The 21,568-nt window shown below is 42.2% G+C and overlaps 1 protein-coding gene across 6 annotated transcripts in view; it reads left to right on the plus strand.

The window, feature by feature from the left end:
* Window positions 1-21,568, plus strand: part of ap3d1 (adaptor related protein complex 3 subunit delta 1) — a 41,464-nt gene that overhangs the window by 4,766 nt on the left and 15,130 nt on the right. For 2 of the 6 annotated variants that reach the window (XM_084067263.1, XM_084067265.1), the window contains exons 2-27: window positions 630-725; window positions 1,312-1,392; window positions 1,827-1,907; window positions 2,047-2,154; window positions 2,343-2,472; window positions 3,725-3,864; window positions 5,032-5,105; window positions 5,611-5,660; window positions 6,512-6,561; window positions 6,916-6,964; window positions 8,485-8,630; window positions 9,612-9,760; window positions 10,147-10,377; window positions 11,607-11,838; window positions 12,248-12,393; window positions 13,124-13,262; window positions 13,559-13,630; window positions 13,950-14,025; window positions 14,377-14,579; window positions 14,767-14,840; window positions 15,295-15,318; window positions 16,748-16,919; window positions 17,391-17,546; window positions 18,038-18,091; window positions 20,169-20,264; window positions 20,664-20,831. In XM_084067263.1, coding sequence (XP_083923389.1) covers window positions 630-725; window positions 1,312-1,392; window positions 1,827-1,907; window positions 2,047-2,154; window positions 2,343-2,472; window positions 3,725-3,864; window positions 5,032-5,105; window positions 5,611-5,660; window positions 6,512-6,561; window positions 6,916-6,964; window positions 8,485-8,630; window positions 9,612-9,760; window positions 10,147-10,377; window positions 11,607-11,838; window positions 12,248-12,393; window positions 13,124-13,262; window positions 13,559-13,630; window positions 13,950-14,025; window positions 14,377-14,579; window positions 14,767-14,840; window positions 15,295-15,318; window positions 16,748-16,919; window positions 17,391-17,546; window positions 18,038-18,091; window positions 20,169-20,264; window positions 20,664-20,831 — 2,997 coding nt within the window. The remainder of the gene's footprint in view (window positions 1-629; window positions 726-1,311; window positions 1,393-1,826; window positions 1,908-2,046; window positions 2,155-2,342; window positions 2,473-3,724; window positions 3,865-5,031; window positions 5,106-5,610; window positions 5,661-6,511; window positions 6,562-6,915; window positions 6,965-8,484; window positions 8,631-9,611; window positions 9,761-10,146; window positions 10,378-11,606; window positions 11,839-12,247; window positions 12,394-13,123; window positions 13,263-13,558; window positions 13,631-13,949; window positions 14,026-14,376; window positions 14,580-14,766; window positions 14,841-15,294; window positions 15,319-16,747; window positions 16,920-17,390; window positions 17,547-18,037; window positions 18,092-20,168; window positions 20,265-20,663; window positions 20,832-21,568) is intronic. The other 4 variants (XM_084067266.1, XM_084067268.1, XM_084067264.1 and 1 more) reach the window with 3 other exon arrangements.

The following is a 21,568-nucleotide window of genomic DNA, read 5'->3' on the forward strand; positions in this document are numbered from 1 at the left end:
AAAAATATTTTCGCTCCTGTTTTAGCATTATTACGGTCATTTCCGGGTTGCGCGGCCCAATTATTAGTTACATTAATGTTTGGGCTGGGATGCTTTCCAGCAGGGGCCTCAGTGCGGCTGCAGAGTTCATGTTTGGGCTGGGCTGAAACAGTGAAACGCTCTGAAACTGTGGCCATTTACAATTATTAAGACTATAATATTACTATTATTAGTATTAGCATATATTTTGATTGAAACTAAGGCATACAAAAGTAAAAAGTAAAAAAAAAAAAAAAAAAAAGTAAAAAAAAAAAAAAAAATCTTAAAAAATTATAAAAAATATATATAATTAAAATCGAATTTTAAAAATCATTTTCGATTATGGAGACTGTAACGAATATTCGAAAATTCGAATATTCGGTGGCATCCCTACTTTCAATATGCACCAGCCACCTTCACTGTTTTGCCATCCAACTAGATTTGTAGGATAATTTCAATTCGAATTTTCTGTCAAAGGCGGGTAGAGTAGACAAACTGGCAAAGACTTCCTGCATGATATGATTGCTGACAATGTCTCACTGACTCACTCTGAGTGTCAAAAATCCATCCATTCTAACATGTTATCTGCCCTCTGTTCCGTCTGTTCTCAGGCCAAGTACATCTCCACCTGCATCGATGAGATCAAGCAGGAGCTCAAGCAGGACAACATTGCTGTCAAAGCTAATGCAGTGTGCAAACTCACCTATGTAAGACTCCTCAGCACCCTGCAACAATTCAGTTACTCTTTGTAGCCCTTACTGGCGCGACATACTGGCATACACATTCTATGTTAAGTTCTTGGCCCTGTCTGTTGACAGTAAACTTGCAGTTTTCAGCTTAGTATTTCATTTAATGCATCCTGTGGACAGCAGAGTCAAGCACATTGTGTAAATTACGTTAAAGTTTGGTCACTAGATGTGCTGTCAGTTTTATCATTGTAATTACCTCTCTCTGTCAGGAGAGGGAGACAACAGACATAAAACTTACAGATTATAGCTTTAAATCATGAAAGGACTCAAATGTTTTGTTGTAATGCGATGGGGAAAAATATGTTGTTCGAAACTCCCTTTGTATCTAAATTCCCATCTGTATAGGCTTTTAGTGTTTTTAAAGCACTATTTCTATTTATAGTTCAGTCCTACACTTAGGCTTGCGTTTGGTATCAGTGGTCAATTTCAAAGCTCTCTGCTCAATGCATTTGGCCTCTTAGTGTTCCACAGGGACAGTCCATGGCTGCTTGCTTCTTTAAATCACCCTCTCTCTCTCCCTGTCTCATCCCTGTTGCATTTACAGCTTCAGATGCTCGGCTATGATGTCAGCTGGGCCGCTTTCAACATCGTTGAAGTCATGAGCTCCTCCAAGTTCACTTACAAGGTGAGACCTAGAGCTTAAAATGAAAAGGCTCCAGCTTTGGAGAGAACCTATGTCAGTATAAGGGATGTTCTGATCAATCAATGGCCGATGACGGTTGGCCCAATTTTCATTTTACACTATAAAATGACATACCATAATAAAACATAATGCAAGTTTATGCTATTTTTCTTATTTTATTTTATGTAGAACATACTTTTCATAGTATTTGAGGTCAAGTTTATATTTATTGAATCGTCAGTTAGTACTGTGTGTTCTGACACAAGGGGTGCGGTTGCATGCCATTTAGTGGGTGTATTAAACCATTACACAATGAATTTTCACCAAGTTTGACACTATTTGGCCCTGTCCATCATGGATATTTTGCAAAACTAACATTGGCACTACTGTGTTAAATTCATGTTGGCATTTACATGTGCTGTCTGTTCTCCCTACAGAGGATTGGTTACCTGGCTGCGTCACAGTGCTTTCATGAGAGCACTGATGTCATCATGCTTACAACCAATCAGATTCGAAAGGTCAGTGACATTATTTACCCTTTGCAAATAGTCTGCGCATCATGAAGATTCTTGTACTGAGACATATCTTCGTTTTCTCTCTCTCTCTCTCTCTCTCTTATCTATCTATCTCTCTATCTTTTACATGTTCTGCTCTCAGGATCTCAGCAGTCCCAACCAGTATGACACAGGGGTTGCTCTTACTGGCCTGTCCTGCTTTGTAACCCCTGACCTGGCCCGGGACCTGGCCAATGACATTATGACACTGGTGAGTCCTGATGAGGTCTACCACCTAATCGCATGCTCATTTTGCAGGATGAGTCAATAATTTGGTGCATCTTTACTACCATGCCTTTCTTCATTTGAATTCCACTTCAAAGCCAAAGTGCTGGTGAGGTCATGCTGTGTAACAGGCAGCACATGACACATGGGTCATACATACTCTTCTCTGTTTAGATGTCTCATACAAAGCCCTACATCAGAAAGAAGGCCGTGCTGATCATGTACAAGGTGTTTCTGAAGTATCCAGAGTCCCTACGTCCTGCCTTCCCCAGACTAAAAGAGAAACTGGAGGACCCAGACCCAGGTATGGACGAGACACAACATCCTTTCTACGGGTGTTACAAGGGTGATGTCTCACATTTGCTGCTGTAACAGGGCAGCCACATTGGTGCTGTTCTCATCAGGGGTCTTGGCTCTGTCTCTTGGGTATCATGTCCTTTTGGTTTGGGTCAGATGTGCTCATTCCAGTGTGAGGTAACTAAATTATAGGCTGCTTGTGACTTGGGTACAGACTTTCTGTCACCGACCTCGGTCCTATGAATTATTCAACAGCTGCTGAAAATCTGAGAATAAAAAATGGCTCATTTGTGATGCTGCCACAGCTGTCTGGCAATATTCGACACTTCACAGGACTATGTCTGCCGTGCTGACAAAAAAACACCCCAGAGGAAATTGGTCTCTTTTTTTTTATTGCATATTGCTTGGACCTAACTGTGTCAGCTCCCTTCTGACAGCGAATAGTCTGCTATTGTTTATGGCCATTATCTGATACAAGCTACTGTAAGATACTGCTGACAGAATATTTGATTTCACCAAACAATTTTAAGCTACCAAATTGAGTGGAAAAAAGAAGGCCACTAATTGCAGGATGCTGCCCAACAGAAGCAAACCTGAGGCCAAAATAGACAATTGTTTGTTGTCTATTTCTAAAGAATTCCCTAAGTGTCTAAATTGTTGATCAAATTTAGATTAATTTCATATTGCTCTATATATTGCTCTGTACATAGATTTATTGACAAGGTTTTTATAACTAATTCGGGTGATTTGTGACTATATAGTAGGGGTGAACAAGATATTGGTCTTCATATCCGTATCGTCTAGTAATTACTTGAAAATGCGTTATCTTATCGGACAGATTATGTTGCACCAATATGATTGGACGATGTGTCTCTTAAACTGACAACAAATTTGCCATTTGCAATGACTGTTCAACTTCAGTCATCTGAGTGTTGCGCAAGACACAATCACTGAATTCCAAAGTTGATAAGCCACATGAAGATCAAACATCCCAAAATATGGCAGAGAATGATGTCGTAATCATATCTGAGATACCAGACTTGTGTTTTTGTGTATATCAGGATTGGTCACTAGATGTGCTGTCAGTTTTATTGTAGTTCAGGCATCCTTGTAGTTACCTCTCTCTGTCAGGAGAGGGAGACAACAGACATAAAACGTACAGATTATAGCTTTAAATCATGACAGGACTAATGATTTATTTTCTGTCTGTAAATGTGTATGGTACTGCTATTTTATTTTGTTTTATTTGCCTCGTGCAGGTGTTCAGTCAGCAGCAGTGAATGTGATCTGTGAGCTGGCCAGGAGGAATCCTAAGAACTACCTGTCCCTGGCCCCACTGTTTTTTAAGCTCATGACTTCCTCCACCAACAACTGGGTCCTCATCAAGATCATTAAGCTGGTGAGTCAGTATGGTTATATGGTTATTTCATTCAGTGACCACGCATGCTTGTGCGCATGGACGTGCCCTGCGTGTGGGAGGGAATGATTATGGTATACCCTCGGAAAAAACCTAGAACACACCACTGAATTCTAATATCCTCCAACTTTATTGTGTTGCAACACAATAAAGAAAGTATCACTACTCAATAAACTAAAATGGATCAGCCAAATGCCTTCTAAAACAAAATACATGTTGTCATTTATTTTCCTGAATTGATAACCAAAGACTGCAGTCTCAAAACTAGGATAAGAAATCAAAACTAGCAATATTCCAGGTCATCACTGCTACCGTACTGTATACATTAAGCGGTAATTGTAGTTTTTGAGAGACTAGCAAAATAAAGTGCCTTGCTTAAAGGACAATGATTGTCTATTCACAGCTTTGGCCATATATATCATCCATAAACCGTTTTGCTGTTAATTAACAGTTTTTATTTTTTTAACATTTTGCCTTTATGCAAAAAGGGGGTGGCTGTAGCTGAGTGGGTAGAGAAGCCATCTGGTAATCAGAAGGTCACCAGTTCGACCCTTGGCTCTCCCAGTCTACAGTACATGTTGAAGTAACCCTTAGCTAACCACTTTACCCCCAACAGCTCCCCCATGCACTCATCTGAGCCATCTGAGCAGCCATCTGCAGGGTGAATCCTCCCTCCCCCAGGGACCAGTATATACAGCTTTTCCATTTTCTTTGTAGTCATTAAAACGGTACTAAACTGAAGTCATGTCGGTGTCCGAATTTCATTAATATCATAAATCAGTATTATTTTTTCAGCAACACTTTTCAAATCAGTCCACACTTTAGTCAACACTTTTTAAACTAACTGAAAAATATAAAGATTCCGTAAAGTTCACTGTGCTGGATTATATTATTTCAGTTTAAAGATTGTAGTTGATTTTCATAGCATACTGAAATGAAAGGAATTCAGTGGCTCCCTTGAAAATTAATTAAACCTCAGCATACTTTAGAAAATGGTCGGCACTATAATCGTGAGTTGTAGTTGAAGGGCTAAACTGCCAGACCACCAGTATGAGCCTTTCAAAGATCTTCACATACACTGGCTGCAATAAATGTCCATGGTCTGTTGTGTGTGTATTTGTAATGGTACTTTTGTGCTCTTCTTTTCAGTTTGGTGCGCTCACACCCCTCGAGCCACGGTTGGGAAAGAAGCTTATAGAGCCTCTTACAAACCTCATCCACAGGTGAGACGGTCATAGGAAAGCTGCTGAGCCCTTTACTCAGACCTTTACTGAGCCCACAAGGGGAATTTAGTCGCCAAAGGCAGCAGTTAAGATACAGATCACAGGGGAAGAAAAATTAGATAGTAGATAGCAGCAGTGTAAAAACATCACATTTAATGCACACCCTCAAGAAATGGCAAAATATACAATATACAACACTACTATACAATATGCAACACTATATACCCTCAACAGTGCAAATACAAGAGAGCACACAGTAAGCATGTCAGATAGTATCCGTACTTTACTGAGCTGTTTTCCGAGCAATTAGTCTATTGAACGAGCCGAGCGACCATCGTGTGCCTCATTATACATCTTCATAGTTAGGCACTAAGGACTATCTTAAGTCTGTTGGTTGTCCCCTTGGGTAAGATGTATCTGTCATTACCCCGGGCCCTCCTGCTAAACCGTCCCACGATATCTATAACAATCCTGTCCTCTCTCTTCTTACCTCCATCTCTTACAGTACCTCAGCAATGTCCCTGCTGTATGAATGTGTCAACACAGTGATTGCAGGTCAGTACTATGCTTTGGGCAGTACAACTGTCCTTCATGGATGCATTGTGGCACTCACACTGCTGGCGTAATGACTAATATTAGTTTTGTCGTACGACCGTGTCAAATTGTGCGACTTTTGGCAAGCAACGCAGTCATTTGGCAGTATAGATTAGGCTTCAGGGATTCGTGCTCAAACTATTCATGGGACTGTAAGGCAGCCACCAAATGGTACATATTTATGACATACATATTGATTCTGTGTTTCAGTGTCCAGGTATAAAGCCACCTTTGCCTTCACTCACTAAGACATGCATTGCAAAAAAACTTGTGCACAGTGTCTTACCATGTGCACAAGATCAGGAAGGATGCAAGTTGGGAATGCATTCCCCACCCGGTTATGTGATACCTATTGTACCCATTTTCAGAGTACCCGTTGTGCGTGTCTATGGAGATCTCTGTATCTGTCTTTCTCCATTGTATGCCCATATATGGAGATCAATGTCAGCCATGTCCAAATATGGAGGCCAGTCTATGATGTCGGTACTATGACGTCACGTCATGTTGATGACATCGGGGTACTCCATATATGGGGATTTGTGGATTTATCAATATTTTTGGGACAACTGCCGATACGACTTACTTCAGTACCAAGTTTAAAGTCAATTGGTTGATCAGTTCTCGTGATACATGGAGGGGGGGCACTCACACGGAACATATCCAGCGATTTTGCGCATTTATAGAAGGATTGTGCTGCATAATTTCGTAAGCGTTACTGTAGAACTCCTCCTTGAAATAGACCCAAAGCTCCCTTTTCCTTTGATAAAAGTATGCAGCTTCAGATGTGACTTTTCTCTTTGCTTATGTTGCAGTGTTGATTTCCTTGTCTTCTGGGATGCCCAACCACAGTGCTAGCATACAGGTAAGTGTCTGAGGTCCATGCCACTGTCTGCCTGCTCCTGTGGCATGACATTAACCTTTTCCACTCCAGTGAAATCACTCTGCATGTTTCCATCTAACTTTCTGTTCGTAGGTCTGTCTGTCCGAACATCTATTTTTCAACATTAACAGGCTGGACATGCTTGCATGCCTCAAATGAGTCTCAGTCGTTAGTATTGCTAAGAATGCATGGTATACTATAGAAAAATCTTTCCCTCACCTCTTGCTTCATTATTTGATTCACTAAATTACATTAAACTAAAAAGCCTGAAAAGGTCTACAATGATGATAATGGCCTTTTCACCTTCTCCCTCTCCTCTGTCTCTCTCTCCCTCAGCTCTGTGTACAGAAACTGCGAATCCTGATTGAAGACTCGGACCAGAACTGTGAGCCCTCTGTCAATGCCTGCAGTGTGTCATTCTCTCATTGTCTGCGTGTTTCTGACTGGCATACAGTCCACCCATTTAGATGCCCACGTTGTAGCCCCCTTGTTTCTGGATAACTCGAACTTCATTTACCTTGTTGCTTTCAATTGGAGACAGCTGCTTGAAATGCCACTGCAATTAAGCCACCAATTGACGTTTGTACACACATTGTCAAGCATAGTGTTAACTTAGTATTTATGTACACTCATACGCAATTATTCTTAGCACTAGGCAGACAGGCTGTTTAGCCTCCAAAGATGACTTTAATGTATTCAGCATTCGAGTTATCTAGATCTCACTGTGCGTGCGTAGATTGTATTTTGCTCATAGAGTAGAAAATAGAACTGTGGTGTTTGTAGAATAGATTTGAACCTGGGCTCTGTTTGGTTTTTCATTTGAATGCACTTCTGTCTGAAAAGAGTGCCATTCAAGTTTAATACAGGAAATGAGACATATTGTTTAAGAAGCCTAGCAATGTTTAAGAGATATGGTGGCAGTTTGTAGCAGTAATTTAGAAAATATTTCTTTACTTATTTTTGACATATCATCTCAATCTAGGTTCACTGTTCAGAGTCTTGGCGGTGTGCCCATAGAGTATCCATATACTGTAGTGGATAGAGTTACCTTGAGAGGAGGTGAGTGTCCGCTGCAGCTGTGCTTAAGGGCCTGTCCTCGGTCAGATGTACCCAGTGTCTGCTGCAGTGACCAGCTGCATTTTACCCCCAAGGACACCCCATATACACGTATATTGATCCACAAACCTAAGAGGGGATTGTCTGTACCAGGTGACCCTGTAGTGAGTACAAAGGTAGACATGATTGAGCAGATTTAATCTTGTGAGAAAGAGAGGAAAGAAAAACTAAATGTCCATGTGTTCATTGTCTTGTGTGTTTTCTGTTCCCATCGTGCTGTGCTTGTTTTTGTATGTATTTTCCTTTTGTGTAGTTTAATTAGAATTTTCATTAATGAAATCTTATCAGAATGTTAAATAGAAGATTGTTGGATTATAAAGTGTTTACATATTAGTGTACACTAGAGTATGTTTAACAACCTATCGCTTTTAGTATTAAAAGTGTCAGGTGAGACTAAGGTTGGAGAATGAAAGAAACTTTTTGTCCAAAAAGTATTCTTTTTAAAAAGACACTAAGGCAAAACACATTTTCCATTGGTAGTTTTTTTTTTAACAGTGATTTGAATACCTCTTGGTTGTCTGTCATCTGAAATACCTGTACTTTAAAATTGTTAATTCAAGGTTTATAGGGGACACCTTTCTAATACACAGAGACCATATGAAAGGGTACTCCATTTAGCTGTAAGTTTCAATGACCAGACATTAACTGTAATGTCCAAATACATCTACAATAAACCATCAACCTTAGTCAACAGGGCACAGAATCAGCTTAACGTAGATAAGGTAGTCCTAAGAGCCAATGCATGCCTATTGTGAAGGCCACTGAGAGCATTTTGTGTGGGTTCTCTAGTGAAGTACCTGGGGCTGCTGGCCATGTCCAAGATCCTGAAGACCCATCCGAAGTCAGTTCAGTCCCACAAGGACCTCATCCTCCAGTGTCTGGATGACAAGGACGAGTCCATCCGTCTGAGGGCCCTGGACCTGCTCTATGGCATGGTATGAAGCGGCACTTGCCGTCGTACTGGATCAGTGAGATTTCTTAGCAACCAAATGTAATCTTGGTGTCGTGGCTTATCTTAACTATTTGGACCAGTGTCATACCCCATCCAAACTTTTAGCGAGCGATCTGATGGCGATATCACTTGGAAAAACTGTCCTGATATGGAGTGTCGGCCATGCCGTTTGCGACATTGCTTGCCCTCAACCAATCAAAGTAACTATTAAATGAATAAATAATAGGACATATTGGAAAGGAATTAAGCTACAGCTCACGCGCGCATATACACACACACTCAACACTTTGACTGTTTGACTGAAAAATAAGTAAATCACTTTATGAAATGACGACTTCACCCAGGACAAACAACAATTCAACAAAAAAGCTCTGTTATGTATTTAGTCTATTTCTGTCAACGTTTTGATCAAATAGAGCTTCATCAGGAATTTTTAATTTTCATCAGGATACATCAAGACATGTATCCCACATCTTCAGGAAAAGTCCTGATATAAATGTAATTGATACAAACGTTGACCGCAATAAATAAATTGAGCTTTTTCTCACTCACTGTAGTCTGCTATTTAATGGCGGTCGTTTGAATGAAATAGGCTACTAAATATGAAGTAACGAGGGACTCCCTTTACCATGAACAATCCACTATAAAACTTCTGACAATCAAAATGGCTGTGTTCCAGGAGCAAGCGCAAAGCAGCGTGCAGATCTCAACCAATAAAAAATGTTTGAGGGAGGTACACAGCCACGAAACCTCGCATAAATAGAGACACTGCGAGCAAATATTGGAGGGCTGGACAATGTTGCTGCACAACGACTTGTCGCTCGCAGTACGTCACTCAGGACAGTCTCATTGAAACGCATTCATCTCGCGCATGTCGCTGGCAGGGCGGATGGGGTGTCGCGGTTGTTTGGAGTTAATGAACTGAAATAAATCCATATATTGGACTGGTGTTTGCATTCCCCAGGTGTCCAAGAAGAACCTGATGGAGATTGTGAAGAAACTGATGGTGCATGTGGACAAGGCAGAGGGAACCACTTACAGAGATGAACTACTCACCAAGATCATTGACATCTGTAGCCAGAGCAACTACCAATACATCACCAACTTTGAGTGGTAAGTTAATTGTGCCAAGTTGAACACTAGAGTTTGTGTCCCTTCCTGCATCCAGTGTTTCTGTATTTTTCCTTTGCACTTGATATATTTGCCCTTTTTTAGCTTGATTATTGTATTTTGTTGTGTTTTAACTATGTTTACTGCTCGCCCTCTTGGTCTGCTCCCTTATTCTCAGTGGGATTAACCTGCTAAAAGTTAGCTTTTTCTTGCCATTCATATATATTTATGAATTATGTATATAAAAAAGTTTTTAAAAAAACATGCCGCATGCTGGCTGGTAGAATTTACATATTCACCAGGGAGAAACCGTGCACAACCTACATTTAGCTGGCATCTGGTATAAATTATTTATCTTTAACTGTACCTCTCCATATGCGTCTTTGCAGGTACATCAGCATTTTGGTGGAGCTCACCCGATTGGAGGGCACACGGCATGGGCATCTCATCGCTTCTCAGATGCTGGACGTGGCCATCAGGGTAAAGGCCATCCGAGGCTTTGCGGTGGCCCAGATGGCCACTCTGCTGGACAACGCCCACCTGCTCACCGGCAACACGCAGCGCAATGGCATCTGTGAGGTGCTCTACGCGGCTGCGTGGATCTGTGGAGAGTTCTCAGAGTAGGTTGATCATCTTCCTTTGGGAAATTGCATGCACTCACTCACACTAAGACACATGTGCACGAAGGGCAAGCAGACGCACAGTAATTTCCACCCTGTACATAAAGTTAGGAAGCAAAAAGGCTGACCTATAGTTAAAAGGCTGACCTATGGTTAAAAGTTTTTGGAGGACATTAGTCGTAGGGTTGTGCCGATACACTAATTTAACGAAACTATACGATACGTTATATGGCACTTTTTTATTAGGAAAATATATGGGGGGGAAAAAACAGCTTATGAAAATATATGGGGGGGGGAGCAAATGCAAACAAATACTTCTGTTTTTGCATTATTGCAGGAAAAAAAAGTAAAAAAATAAATAAAAGTTAAACAATATTTTCTTTCCCCAAAACGATACATATCGTCACGAAAACGTATCGCGGGACGATGTATCGGCACACCCCTAGTAACTATCAATAATTTCACTGCGTGGGGTTTCGCAAACCTCATGATGGGAACCACTGTATTGTACCATAACCATAATGTAGCTCAAGGCTTTCTGACTCGAGTTGTCCATGATTTGTGTGATGGGAATAAAATGATTGTCAGTTTGGCCCAAATGTGCCAGTTCCCACCTCTGTGTTGTACTCTCCTGTCATCCCCACAATACATCTGTTAATTCAGCTCTATTCCCCCATGCTCCCAACATGATTTACAGCAAACACACTGTTCCATAATTAATATTTGTATATGCTCCATCTAAGATCTGCTAAGCTTTAATGAAACACATGTTGCCTTTGTTGTTGACAAAGTGACACGTGTTAACAGCTGTTGGTATATGGCTGAGGGATGGTGTCACTTAAATGGAGGAAATTGCCCTCCCACTGCGCTTTCATTTCCACTCTTAAGTAGGGCTACACAAATAATACATAATGATCCGTCACAGTTACAGTTTTTTGGTGACATATTGACATCGTGGCAGAACCGCTGGTGTTGAAAATAGTCAGCTTGTTGCTAGTGTATAAAAAGTAAAAGATATAATGTATTTTATTCAAATCATCAAGGCTATGATGATTGGAATATATACGTACAGTATTGGGATATATAGCAAAGTAACCTGGATTTATCAAAAATTTGCCACAGTAATGCTGCCCTATTTTGAAGATATCGTAACACGTGCACTTCTACGATTATCAGACCCAAAAGATCCACCACAGACCTTTCCGCTTACATCCATCTCTCTCCCTCAGACACCTGGAGAACCCCGCGCAGACGCTGGAGGCCATGCTGCGTCCTAAGGTCGCCACCCTGCCGGGTCACATCCAGGCTGTGTATGTACAGAACGCCGCCAAGCTGTTCGCCACGGTTCTGAGGAGCCAAGAGGGGAACACGGACAGCACGGCCGCCCAGGAGACCAGCCAGCTGATGATAGACAGGTTGCCACTCTTCGTCCAGAGCGCCAACCTGGAAGTGCAGGAGAGGGTAAGACCGGAAAAGCAGCATTCTGACCAGTTTTAGCCAGATCATGCAAATCGATACAGAAAGATATTCAGCATTAATTTAACTCTGGAGTTACAAATTAATAAATTAACAATGAGGATGTTACTGTGTATTCCTGCTTTGGTGTGTTTTACTTTGTATATAAATATAAGGTATGGCTGGCTTTGTACCAGCATGTATTGTAAAACGTTTATTTGCTTCATATCCTTTTCTTGTGACAGTCCACGGCCCCGCCCTGCCGGCACTGACACCTTGTGACTTATAGCCAACAAGCACTGACCTTGTATCGCCGCAGTCGAACCGATTAGGTTACATAACATGACACTAATTTGATCGATACCGTCGCTAAGCTGTCTGTACATGTCCGTCTCCCTTCCTGTCTCGTTGCCAGGCGTCCTGCATCCTGCAGCTGGTGAAGTACATCCAGAAGCTGCAGCAGAAGGACGTGGAGGTGTCCGAGGAGGTCACCGCTCTGTTTGCAGGAGAGCTCAACCCTGTGGCCCCCAAGGCACAGAAGAAAGTGCCTGTTCCGGAAGGGTGAGTAAGAATCCAGTATGTCTTCTTGCATCTAGGTTTTGCTATAGCTGGCACAATAGCAGATTGCAGAGGAGATTGTGTGCACATCTTGTACCTGTATTTAGGCCAGGTGCTGGACATCAAGGCAAGACTTCAAGGAGAAGATAAGACCGGGGAAGCATCTGTCATTTCATTTTAGATTTCTTTGGGCTATTAAAAAATAGCCGATATACAAGCTTGTAGCGTGGCACTTGCTGCTGCGCCACAAGCTTGTAGATCTGCTATTTTTGAAAAATCGTGAAACTGTGTGTATATATATATATACAGTATTATTATTATTATTTTTTTTACTCAAATCTTTGCGTCTCGGGGTCCCTGGAACAAATTATTTTGAGATGGGGGGGGGGGGGGGGGGGGGGGGGGGGGGGATGGTGTACAAGCTCATTGCCCTCTGAGCTTGTAGGTCTGCTATTTTTGAATAGCCAAAGAAATTTTAAAATGACACGGATGCTTTCCTCGGTCGTAATGGGTTAAAGCTCCCAAACTTTTAGGAGCTTTAAACCAGTGTGCGGATGTTTTTACCTCCCTTGACAATAGCAGATTGGACATTATGATTACATTATCTATAATCATATTATTACATATGACATGACTGTGATGTTAATCAGCTGCTAGAATATGAAGGAAAAAAACAACAACATTACACTCTCACTCATTAGTGCTGAAATCCCTCTGGGTTTTGTCTGTGCAGCCTGGATCTCGATGCCTGGATCAATGAGCCTCCATCTGAGAGCGAGTCTGAAGACGAGAAGCCCAAGGCCGTGTTTACCAGGGAAGAGACCAAACACTCCCGCCCACGACCAGAGGTGGACGAGAAGGAGCTGGCGAGGGTACGTATGGATGCACTAATGAGCTCCGTCTCAGATCTTTGATGTTCCTGGTCTCGTTTTGTTTTTAATGAATGGAGCATATGGTTGGAATGTGGAATATACTGTATGCCTCTCTTGTTTACTCTGGATATTGTGACCATATTCATTATTGAGAGTTATTCGTTTGGTTGGGATCAAAACTATTTACTGCACTTCTTCTGTGATCTAATAAAAAGGCCATTTAAAATGTAAAACAAAAACGTTAAATGGCCAGATTTATTGTTGCTGTTCTGATATAATGTTGTTTTCTCCACCAGAGGAGAGAAGTCAGGAAGCAGGAGCAGGCCAGCAACCCATTCTACATCAAGGCCTCACCATCCTCTCAGAAGGTACTGCCACAATATTCACTGCATCCTGTAACACACACTGGTTCTCAGTTTGGGGTCCAGGGGTCCTTAATAAAAGTATTTAATTTTGATGTGCAGGTGTACAAGAGTGGTATTTGTTAAATGAATGTACTACGTGCAGGTGTATCCGGATGGTATTTGTTAAATTAATGTACTACATGCAGGTGTATCCGGATGGTATTTGTTAAATGAATGTACTACGTGCAGGTGTATCCGGATGGTATTTGTTAAATGAATGTACTACGTGCAGGTGTATCAGCATGGTATTTGTTAAAGGAATGTATTTAATGTTGTTGTGCAGGTATACCAGGATGCTCCCGGAGTTGAGCACATTCCAGTGGTGCAGATTGATCTCACTGTACCCCTCAAAGTCCCAGGTTGGTCAGAATGACTTAGCGCTTACTGTGGAACCCCATCATTTCTGTTTACCTTTTTTCATGGGAAAATACATAACGTATTTTATCAGCTTGACAAACACCATAGACAATGACATTGCCAATGTTCTTCAGTTCTGTTAAATTGAATATAGCCCCATTCTCCTCATGCTGCCCTCGCTAATACTCTTCTATATTTGTCCATTAACCCATTCAATCCAGGAAAGCATCGGTGTCATTGTATTTGAATATAGCAACATAAGTTTTAGGTTGTTAGGATTTAGAAAGCATTTGTTAATCGGCCTCGGGTCTAAATGGATTAAATGGGACATATTCCTTGCTCTTCCATGTCAGGCATGCATCAGGCGTCTGACTCATACGTGAAGCTGGAGGAGGAGCGTCGGCAGAAGGACAAGGCAGACAAGAAGAAGAAAGACAAGAAAAAAAGGAAAGAGAAAGGCGGCAGACGAGGGAGGAAGCACGACTCCGGACCAGAGAGTGAGGAGGACATCACGCCAGCTCAGGTGGTGGACATCGTTACGGAGGAGATGCCAGAGGTACGCTACAGCTTTTACGCCTGAACAAATCACAACATTTTGCTTTCCAGGGTTGGCCTCGGTAACCATTTCACCAACTCTGTGACTAGATCAATTTGACCAGATATAATTATTTGTTTGTTGTTGTTTTTCTTTTGTTTCTTTATTACCATGCATTCTTTTTGATGTGACTCTCCTTTTGTATCAGAATGCCTTACCCAGCGATGATGATGACAAAGACCCCAATGACCCCCACAAAGCCCTGGACATCGACTTGGACAAGTGAGTTCACCCCACTCTGGTCTTTACTGTAAACATACACACCTGCTCTGCTTCCAGAATCTGGCATTCAGGCCCATTAGACTTCCTTGGTTTGACGTATTTCCACATAAAACTGAATATCAAAGCGTGACTAAGCGCAAAAAGCAGGACTTGGTTTGTTTGATATGACAGGCTGTCTGACATCAAAATATATCAATTCCAGCCATTCCAGAAAGGCAAATAAGGTTTTTGGGGACTGATAACTGATGATGCACCGCCAACCTAACTTTCTACTGCTACGATGTTATATTTTTTTACTTGAACTTTGATTTTTTTATTACCGTAGCTGGAATTCTTGAGTGCACGATGAGTCAGCAATGACTCCATCTTCATTCACTCATCATGGTGCTTTGCTTTCTGCTTCTCTCTCTCACGCCACACACACACCCACCCACTGCCCGTTCTGTCTGGGCAGCTTGGTGGCGAAGGCTGGGCGCAGGTGAGTAGCATCCCAGCCGCAGGATTCAGACTCCCAACACTAGATGGATTGCTGTTCTGCTCGCTTGCCTGAGACTCTTTTTCTTTCCTCTCTCCCTCTCTCTCTAAACTTATATAGCTTTCTCCTTCCATAAACATAGTATTACTCTTCTTCTCCTTCCATAAACATAGTATTACTCTTCTTCTCATCTGGTTGCAGTGCCTGGTTGCAGTTTTTGCTCACCCTTTGCCTAACTTTTTAACATTTTTTTTTTGAAGATCTCTACCATCCCAGGAAATTATCATCTTTGATCTTCCGTATTTTTATGCTGTATTATATTTAATATTTAATTATACTTAACCCAACCACTTTTTTTTGACCCCTCTACCTTAACATTCACTTGACAAGATCAGCAGTGAGATTGTGTAATATTGGCACATTAATATAAACATCTCAAAACTAATAAATGACCAAAGAAAATACTAGATTGCTTTTTTAATGACATTTTGTTGGACATTAATAAATTGGATCGCTCTCTCTCTGATCACTGCTGATGTTCTCAAGGCCTCATGGGTAACAACTCCCACTCATGACTGGGTTGCCTAAAAGCATGTTACCCCGATGATCTTCTACTTTTGTTCAGAAATGTCAGTTCTATGAACATGCTTTCAGGAACCGCAACTCTGTGCCTTGGTCGTAGAACCTCTGCTCTGATCTTCCTTAATTGATCTTATCAGACTTTCCCTGCCTCCAAATTTTGTCGGCTCTTCCCTTGAGGTGTGCACACTTTAGTTTCCCTTGACTGAATTGACAGTGTAGCAGACGTACTTGTACTTTAAGACCATCTCCTTGCTTAATTTGGAATCATATATATAATATATATAATATCTCATGGAATGGGTATATAATAAATATGTAAAAATATGGAATCCTTACAGTCAACAATATCTGAGGAGAAATGGGCTGTGCATGAGTCTTTATAGAGGATGGCCAGCAGGGGGCTACAGTGCACATGGTTACCAGGCTTCAGAGAAGGAACCAGTTCTTATCGGTTCACTTTGGAGGAATTTGGAAATGGAAGTCATAGTCTTGCTGTCTGCTAGTGTCCCATGCCCTAAAAGCTGCCAGGAGAATGGCTTAAATCAACACTTTGAGTCTGCTGTGCTGCAGCAGCACAATGCTGAGAATGCGCTTGAATAGAGTGGATGACCACATCATAATGGGTCTCCCCTCCTTTGATACTTTCTGCCAGAGGAGAAAAGAAAGAAAGCGAGCCAGTAAAACTGTTTTAGACACTGACTATGGTTTCCTCACAGTAGGCCTTGGAGCTTTTGGATTCATGCAAAATATAGAATGAACAAGGGGGAAGAAAAAATGTCTTTGGGTCCTCTGTGTTTTGAAGTGTGTTTTCATTGTGTGTGTGTGTGTGTGTGTGTGCGTGTGTGCACAGGCCCCTGGAGGACAGTGACAAGTTACCGGTCAGGTCACACCGTCCGGACTCCCTGAAAACGAGCCCCGTCGAAGACGGCTACGTGGAGGCTGCCGCCCTGATGGAGGCCAGGAAGAAGAGCAGCAAGGAGAAGAAAGAGAAGAAAAAGGACAAAGGAGAAAAGGATAGAAAGGTAAGCTGCCGTTACAAAGCCAAAGTGCACTAACTGCATTTTGTTTTGACACATTGACTTATTTATTTGTCTCAAAGGTCAAATCAGACTTCATGATGTACCGATAACCCACTTGGCAGGCCAGTTGAAACACTTTAAAGCCTTTTTTTTTAATCAGTTTGATTATTTGCATAGTTACTGCACTCTGGCTTTGTAGGTTGAGACATGCCTTTCCATTCCTAGGTGTGATGTTGAGATAGTATGAGCAGTGGTGGAAAAAGTACTCAAATGTTTTACTTAAGTAAAAGTATCAATACTGCAATGTAGAAGTACTCTGTTACGAGTAAAAGTCTGTAATAAAAAAATGACTTGAGTAAAAGTACAAAAGTATTGGTATCAAAATGTACTTACAGTACCAAAAGTAAAAGTACTAAAACGTTTGAAAATAGCAGATCTAAGTTTGTGTGTTTTTTTTAACTTATGTTTTCACAGAAGAGTAAAGAAGAGAAAAAGAAGAAGAAACATAAACACGAGGAAGGCGAAGATCTCATGGGGGTTCAGCAAGATGAGCCTGTTGTCCAATCGGATGAGACCAACGAAGTGGCGGCGGCGGCGGCGCCACCACCACCCGCCTCCACCACCGCTGAGGTATATGACATCACAGTAGGGGAGGGGCTAGCGTGCGTTTCCTGCCTAGCACAGAGTCCATGCAAAAGGAGGCTCTGATTTCACTTCACCTGGAATTCTGATGAGCATTAAAAAGATTTGCTGATTTTTTTTTTCTTCTTCAAAGTGTACTGGGGTCACCACCAATCATTTCTATACAAGGGCTCAAATTTCTGACTGGAGTTTGCGGGGCAGGCGCCTCGCTTCAATCATTCTCATTTGACTTAACATTGCCATTGCTTCCCCCCTTAACCCCTCCTTTGCAATCGGTAATAGTGATATCAAATCAAGTATCAGTTCCCTGCTAGCTGAAGCTCTCGGTAAAGTCCCTCGCCAAATACTTGATTTATTCATGAAATAGAACAGTGTAAGCTCTGTATCCATTTTCATGAATAGTACTAAGACAAGAGAACCTGTTCACCCCTTAACCCTTTCACCTGCTCCTCCCTCCCTCTTCCCTTGCCCTGCTCTAGGTTTCGGACCTGGATTTCTGGCTCTCAAACGCTCCAGTGCCCTCTAACTCCCAGGTTGAGTCTCTCTCTCTCTCTCTCCCTCTCCTTCTCTGGTCTCCACTCCTTTTCCCATGCGCGCACACACACACTGCTCTTTCATAATACCACCATGTGTTTTCTCTGTGATCTACCTCCTCTGTGTGCTTGCAGCACCGTAACCATACATTCTCCCTCTGCTGCCTTTCTTAGCTGTGTGTCACTAGCATTTAGCTTTGTTTTTCTTTGGTTTGTCTGCTTGTCTCACCGTTTTTACACAACTTCCTCTCTTTTCACAGGTCACCTAATCCCCTCTCATTGTCCAGCATTTCTTCTTTGTGTGTGTGTGTGTGTGTGTATATGTGTGTGTGAGTATGTCAGTCATTCTCTTCCTCTTGCGTTCATGTTGCTCATTGCGTGCTGTGTTGGTGATAAGGTCGCAGTAGCTGTTGTGTGGTTTATTTATTTTTTGTTATTATGTTGCCGATGGTAATAACAGTTAAGCGGATGACGGCTGACATTCTCTGGAATCTAGCCAGTCAGTTCCTGTCATTCCTGTACCGCCACACGTGTTGTTTGGCTGCCTGTTCCATGACCACTTATGGCGTTCGGTGTATCTGTGTCTGTATCTGTATCTACTTGTTTTTTTTTGGTTGTTGTTCTTGTTTTTTTATTGTTCATCAAACACTTTTTTGGTCATTTTTCATATTGGATAATGTAATTGAAAGTGACCTTTTTAAAAATGCATATACTGCATTCTTGGTTGAGGTGCTGGTACAGGCTGCAGCCCCCTGCCTGTGTATTTATAGAGCAGCTGTTACAGCTGTTAAGGGGACAGGTGGTGGTAGGACTGAGACGGACTGTACTCACTGAACATAAATAGAGCAAAGAACCTCAAGCGTTATGGGGCAAAAGCTATGGTCTCCTAAACATTATGTAAATGGGCATGGCTTCACCCATGTTGTCTGCACCAACCTTCCATAGCAGTTTTTACAGAGATGGATGAGATCTGCCAAGATGGTTGTGTGAGGGGGGGGGGCGTCTTGGACCTGGGTGGTGTAGAGGTAGAGGTAAAGCATGTCTCCAGCACCGCAGTGACCAGGGTTCAGTTCCCGGCAGCGGTGCCTCCGGCTTAGCCGGGTGCTCCAACGTACACAGTCGTGGTGGGAACCAGCAGAGGAATCATGTCCTTGTTACTGACTTACTGCACTATTGCTAGTTGGTCGAGGTGCCTGGTCAGCAGGGAGGGCATCTGGTGGAGATAGTGTGAACCTCTGTGTGCATTGCACCATCCTAGTGAAACCCCTCTGTCAGGTGAAAAGATGCAGCTGGTGACTCATGTGTATCGAAGGAGGCACATGGTAGTCTACACCCTCCCTAGACCAACAGTAGTCGGGGTTGGCAATAACAGGCACTGCAGTACACATGGGAAATTGGCAATGATTAAATTGGGCTGAAAATGGGGCAATCTTGTGTGAGGTTCCAAGAGATTCTGTTTTCAACACGTGAGCAGTCAGTCCCTGAGGAAATATACCTCTAACCTCCACGTGATAAATGCAGGATAGGCTTCAACACGCCTTTCATTCCCCCCACCTGTTTTTGTGTGGCTTTTCATAACACAGAATTAGACATACATGGAGCCTAGGACTCCCATGTATACGACACTGAGAATGATCCAGTGAATTAGAACTTTTTATGTGATCGAATGACTGGATGACCTCACTAACCTCACTTGTACTGACTAATAACCAAGAAAATCACATTATAGGGCTGGGCAATTAATCAAAAATATATCGATTCGAAACTGATACTTGGAACCAATAACTGAATAATTAAGAATATATATATGTATATATAGGAAGAAGAAGAATCAACACGGAAAAAATATTTATAATCGACTAAACCAATCTGATTTACCACGTAGCCCTGTTGTGAGCTTGTAGCTCTGCTATTTTATTTTACTATTTTATTTTTAAATCATTCATTAATGGTAATCTGAGGCAAAAGTTTCAAGTAATCGTGATATTGATTAGAGGTTATATCACCCAGCCCTATCACATATGTTTTATGCGCAAATTGTCCCCCTAACTCATTGTGTGTGTCTGTGTCTGGGCAGGAAGCCGCAGAAGCAGTAGCAGCCCCTGTCCCCCAGGCAGCGTCTGCTGTAGACTCTGAGCCTGATGAGTCCAAAGACACAGAGACGGAGGAGACTGTGAGTCACCGCTGATGATGCAATAATTGCGAGACGGAAATCTTACCAGCGTTGCTAGGGATTAGAGTCTAGAGTGGCCTGGCAGGATGTGGTTTTATTGACATTTTTGCCACACGTGTGTTGCTTTGTACTGTTTAACATTGCAAAAAACCTTAGCCCTAGCACATCTGCAGCAGGGTGTTCCTACTCTCAATGTCCTGTTACTGATACTGGCAAGGATGTACATTTGCTGTGTGGCCAGTCTTGTGTGTTATGTTATAGTCCGGAAATCTTCATCATAACCACGCCGACCTCACTCTGTGGCGGTCACACTTTGAACCTGCTTGAGTTACTGCCGGGGCCCCGTGTCTCAGTTTTCACGTCCGTTCCTCTCTCCGCTTGTGGTTGTTCTGTCATCAGAAGTCCTCCAAGCACAAGAAGAAGAAGCAGAAAAAGGAGAAGGAGGAGAAAGATAAGAAAAAGAAGAAGAAGAAGCACCACCACCATCACCACCACAGCGACGGAGGTGGAGAGGAGTCTGTGCCGAACGGCACAGTGGAGGAGGAGGAGGAGGAGGAGCCTCTGCCGGTCAGTGGTGTGAGTGTGTGAGATGCTTGAGGGTTAAGAAATTATTGTTGAATAGTAACCATAGCTATTATTGTGGGGAAGCTACAAATGTAAATAGAAATACACCCAGATAGATGCCACATGCTATGTATATGTGAGGCTCACAATATAAAACAAAAGACACAGAAAGATGATATGCTGACTCTTAAAATAATTATGTACTTTATGTACTATGTACCTAATCAGCTCAGTTAGTCACAGGTGTAGCACATTCCTCATGTACTGGGCACCACCATCGCAGGCAGCTGACAATAAACCAAACCCATAATCACCCTTGTATAATCATAGGGCGAAACTTGGACCGTCCACTGTGATCTTGACCCTTTGAGCGATTTGAAAGAAAATCCATCCATTGTACAAGTCCCGACACTGCCCCCAACTCTGATTGATCCAAATTGGATTACATCTGTCTGAGTTATCGCTGTGAAAAAGGGACGGAGATTATTACAATATACACTACATTACGTTGGGCATGGATGTAACTATCAAAGACGTTTACTGGTTTGTATACATAGGTCATCCTGCGCCATGTTTTTAAGCGGTGCCAACCGCTCTAAGCTTGACTTTGTCCGTATTTCCGTCCGTCCGTCCGTCCGTCCGTCCGTATCAGCACGGGATGAGCACGGCAAAGAAGCAACACATACAAACACACGCACACACACACACACACACACACACACACACACACACACACACAC

This window comes from Gymnoscopelus microlampas (assembly GCF_963454915.1).
Source record: "Gymnoscopelus microlampas genome assembly, chromosome: 9".
NCBI classification, from domain to species: Eukaryota; Metazoa; Chordata; class Actinopteri; order Myctophiformes; family Myctophidae; genus Gymnoscopelus; species Gymnoscopelus microlampas.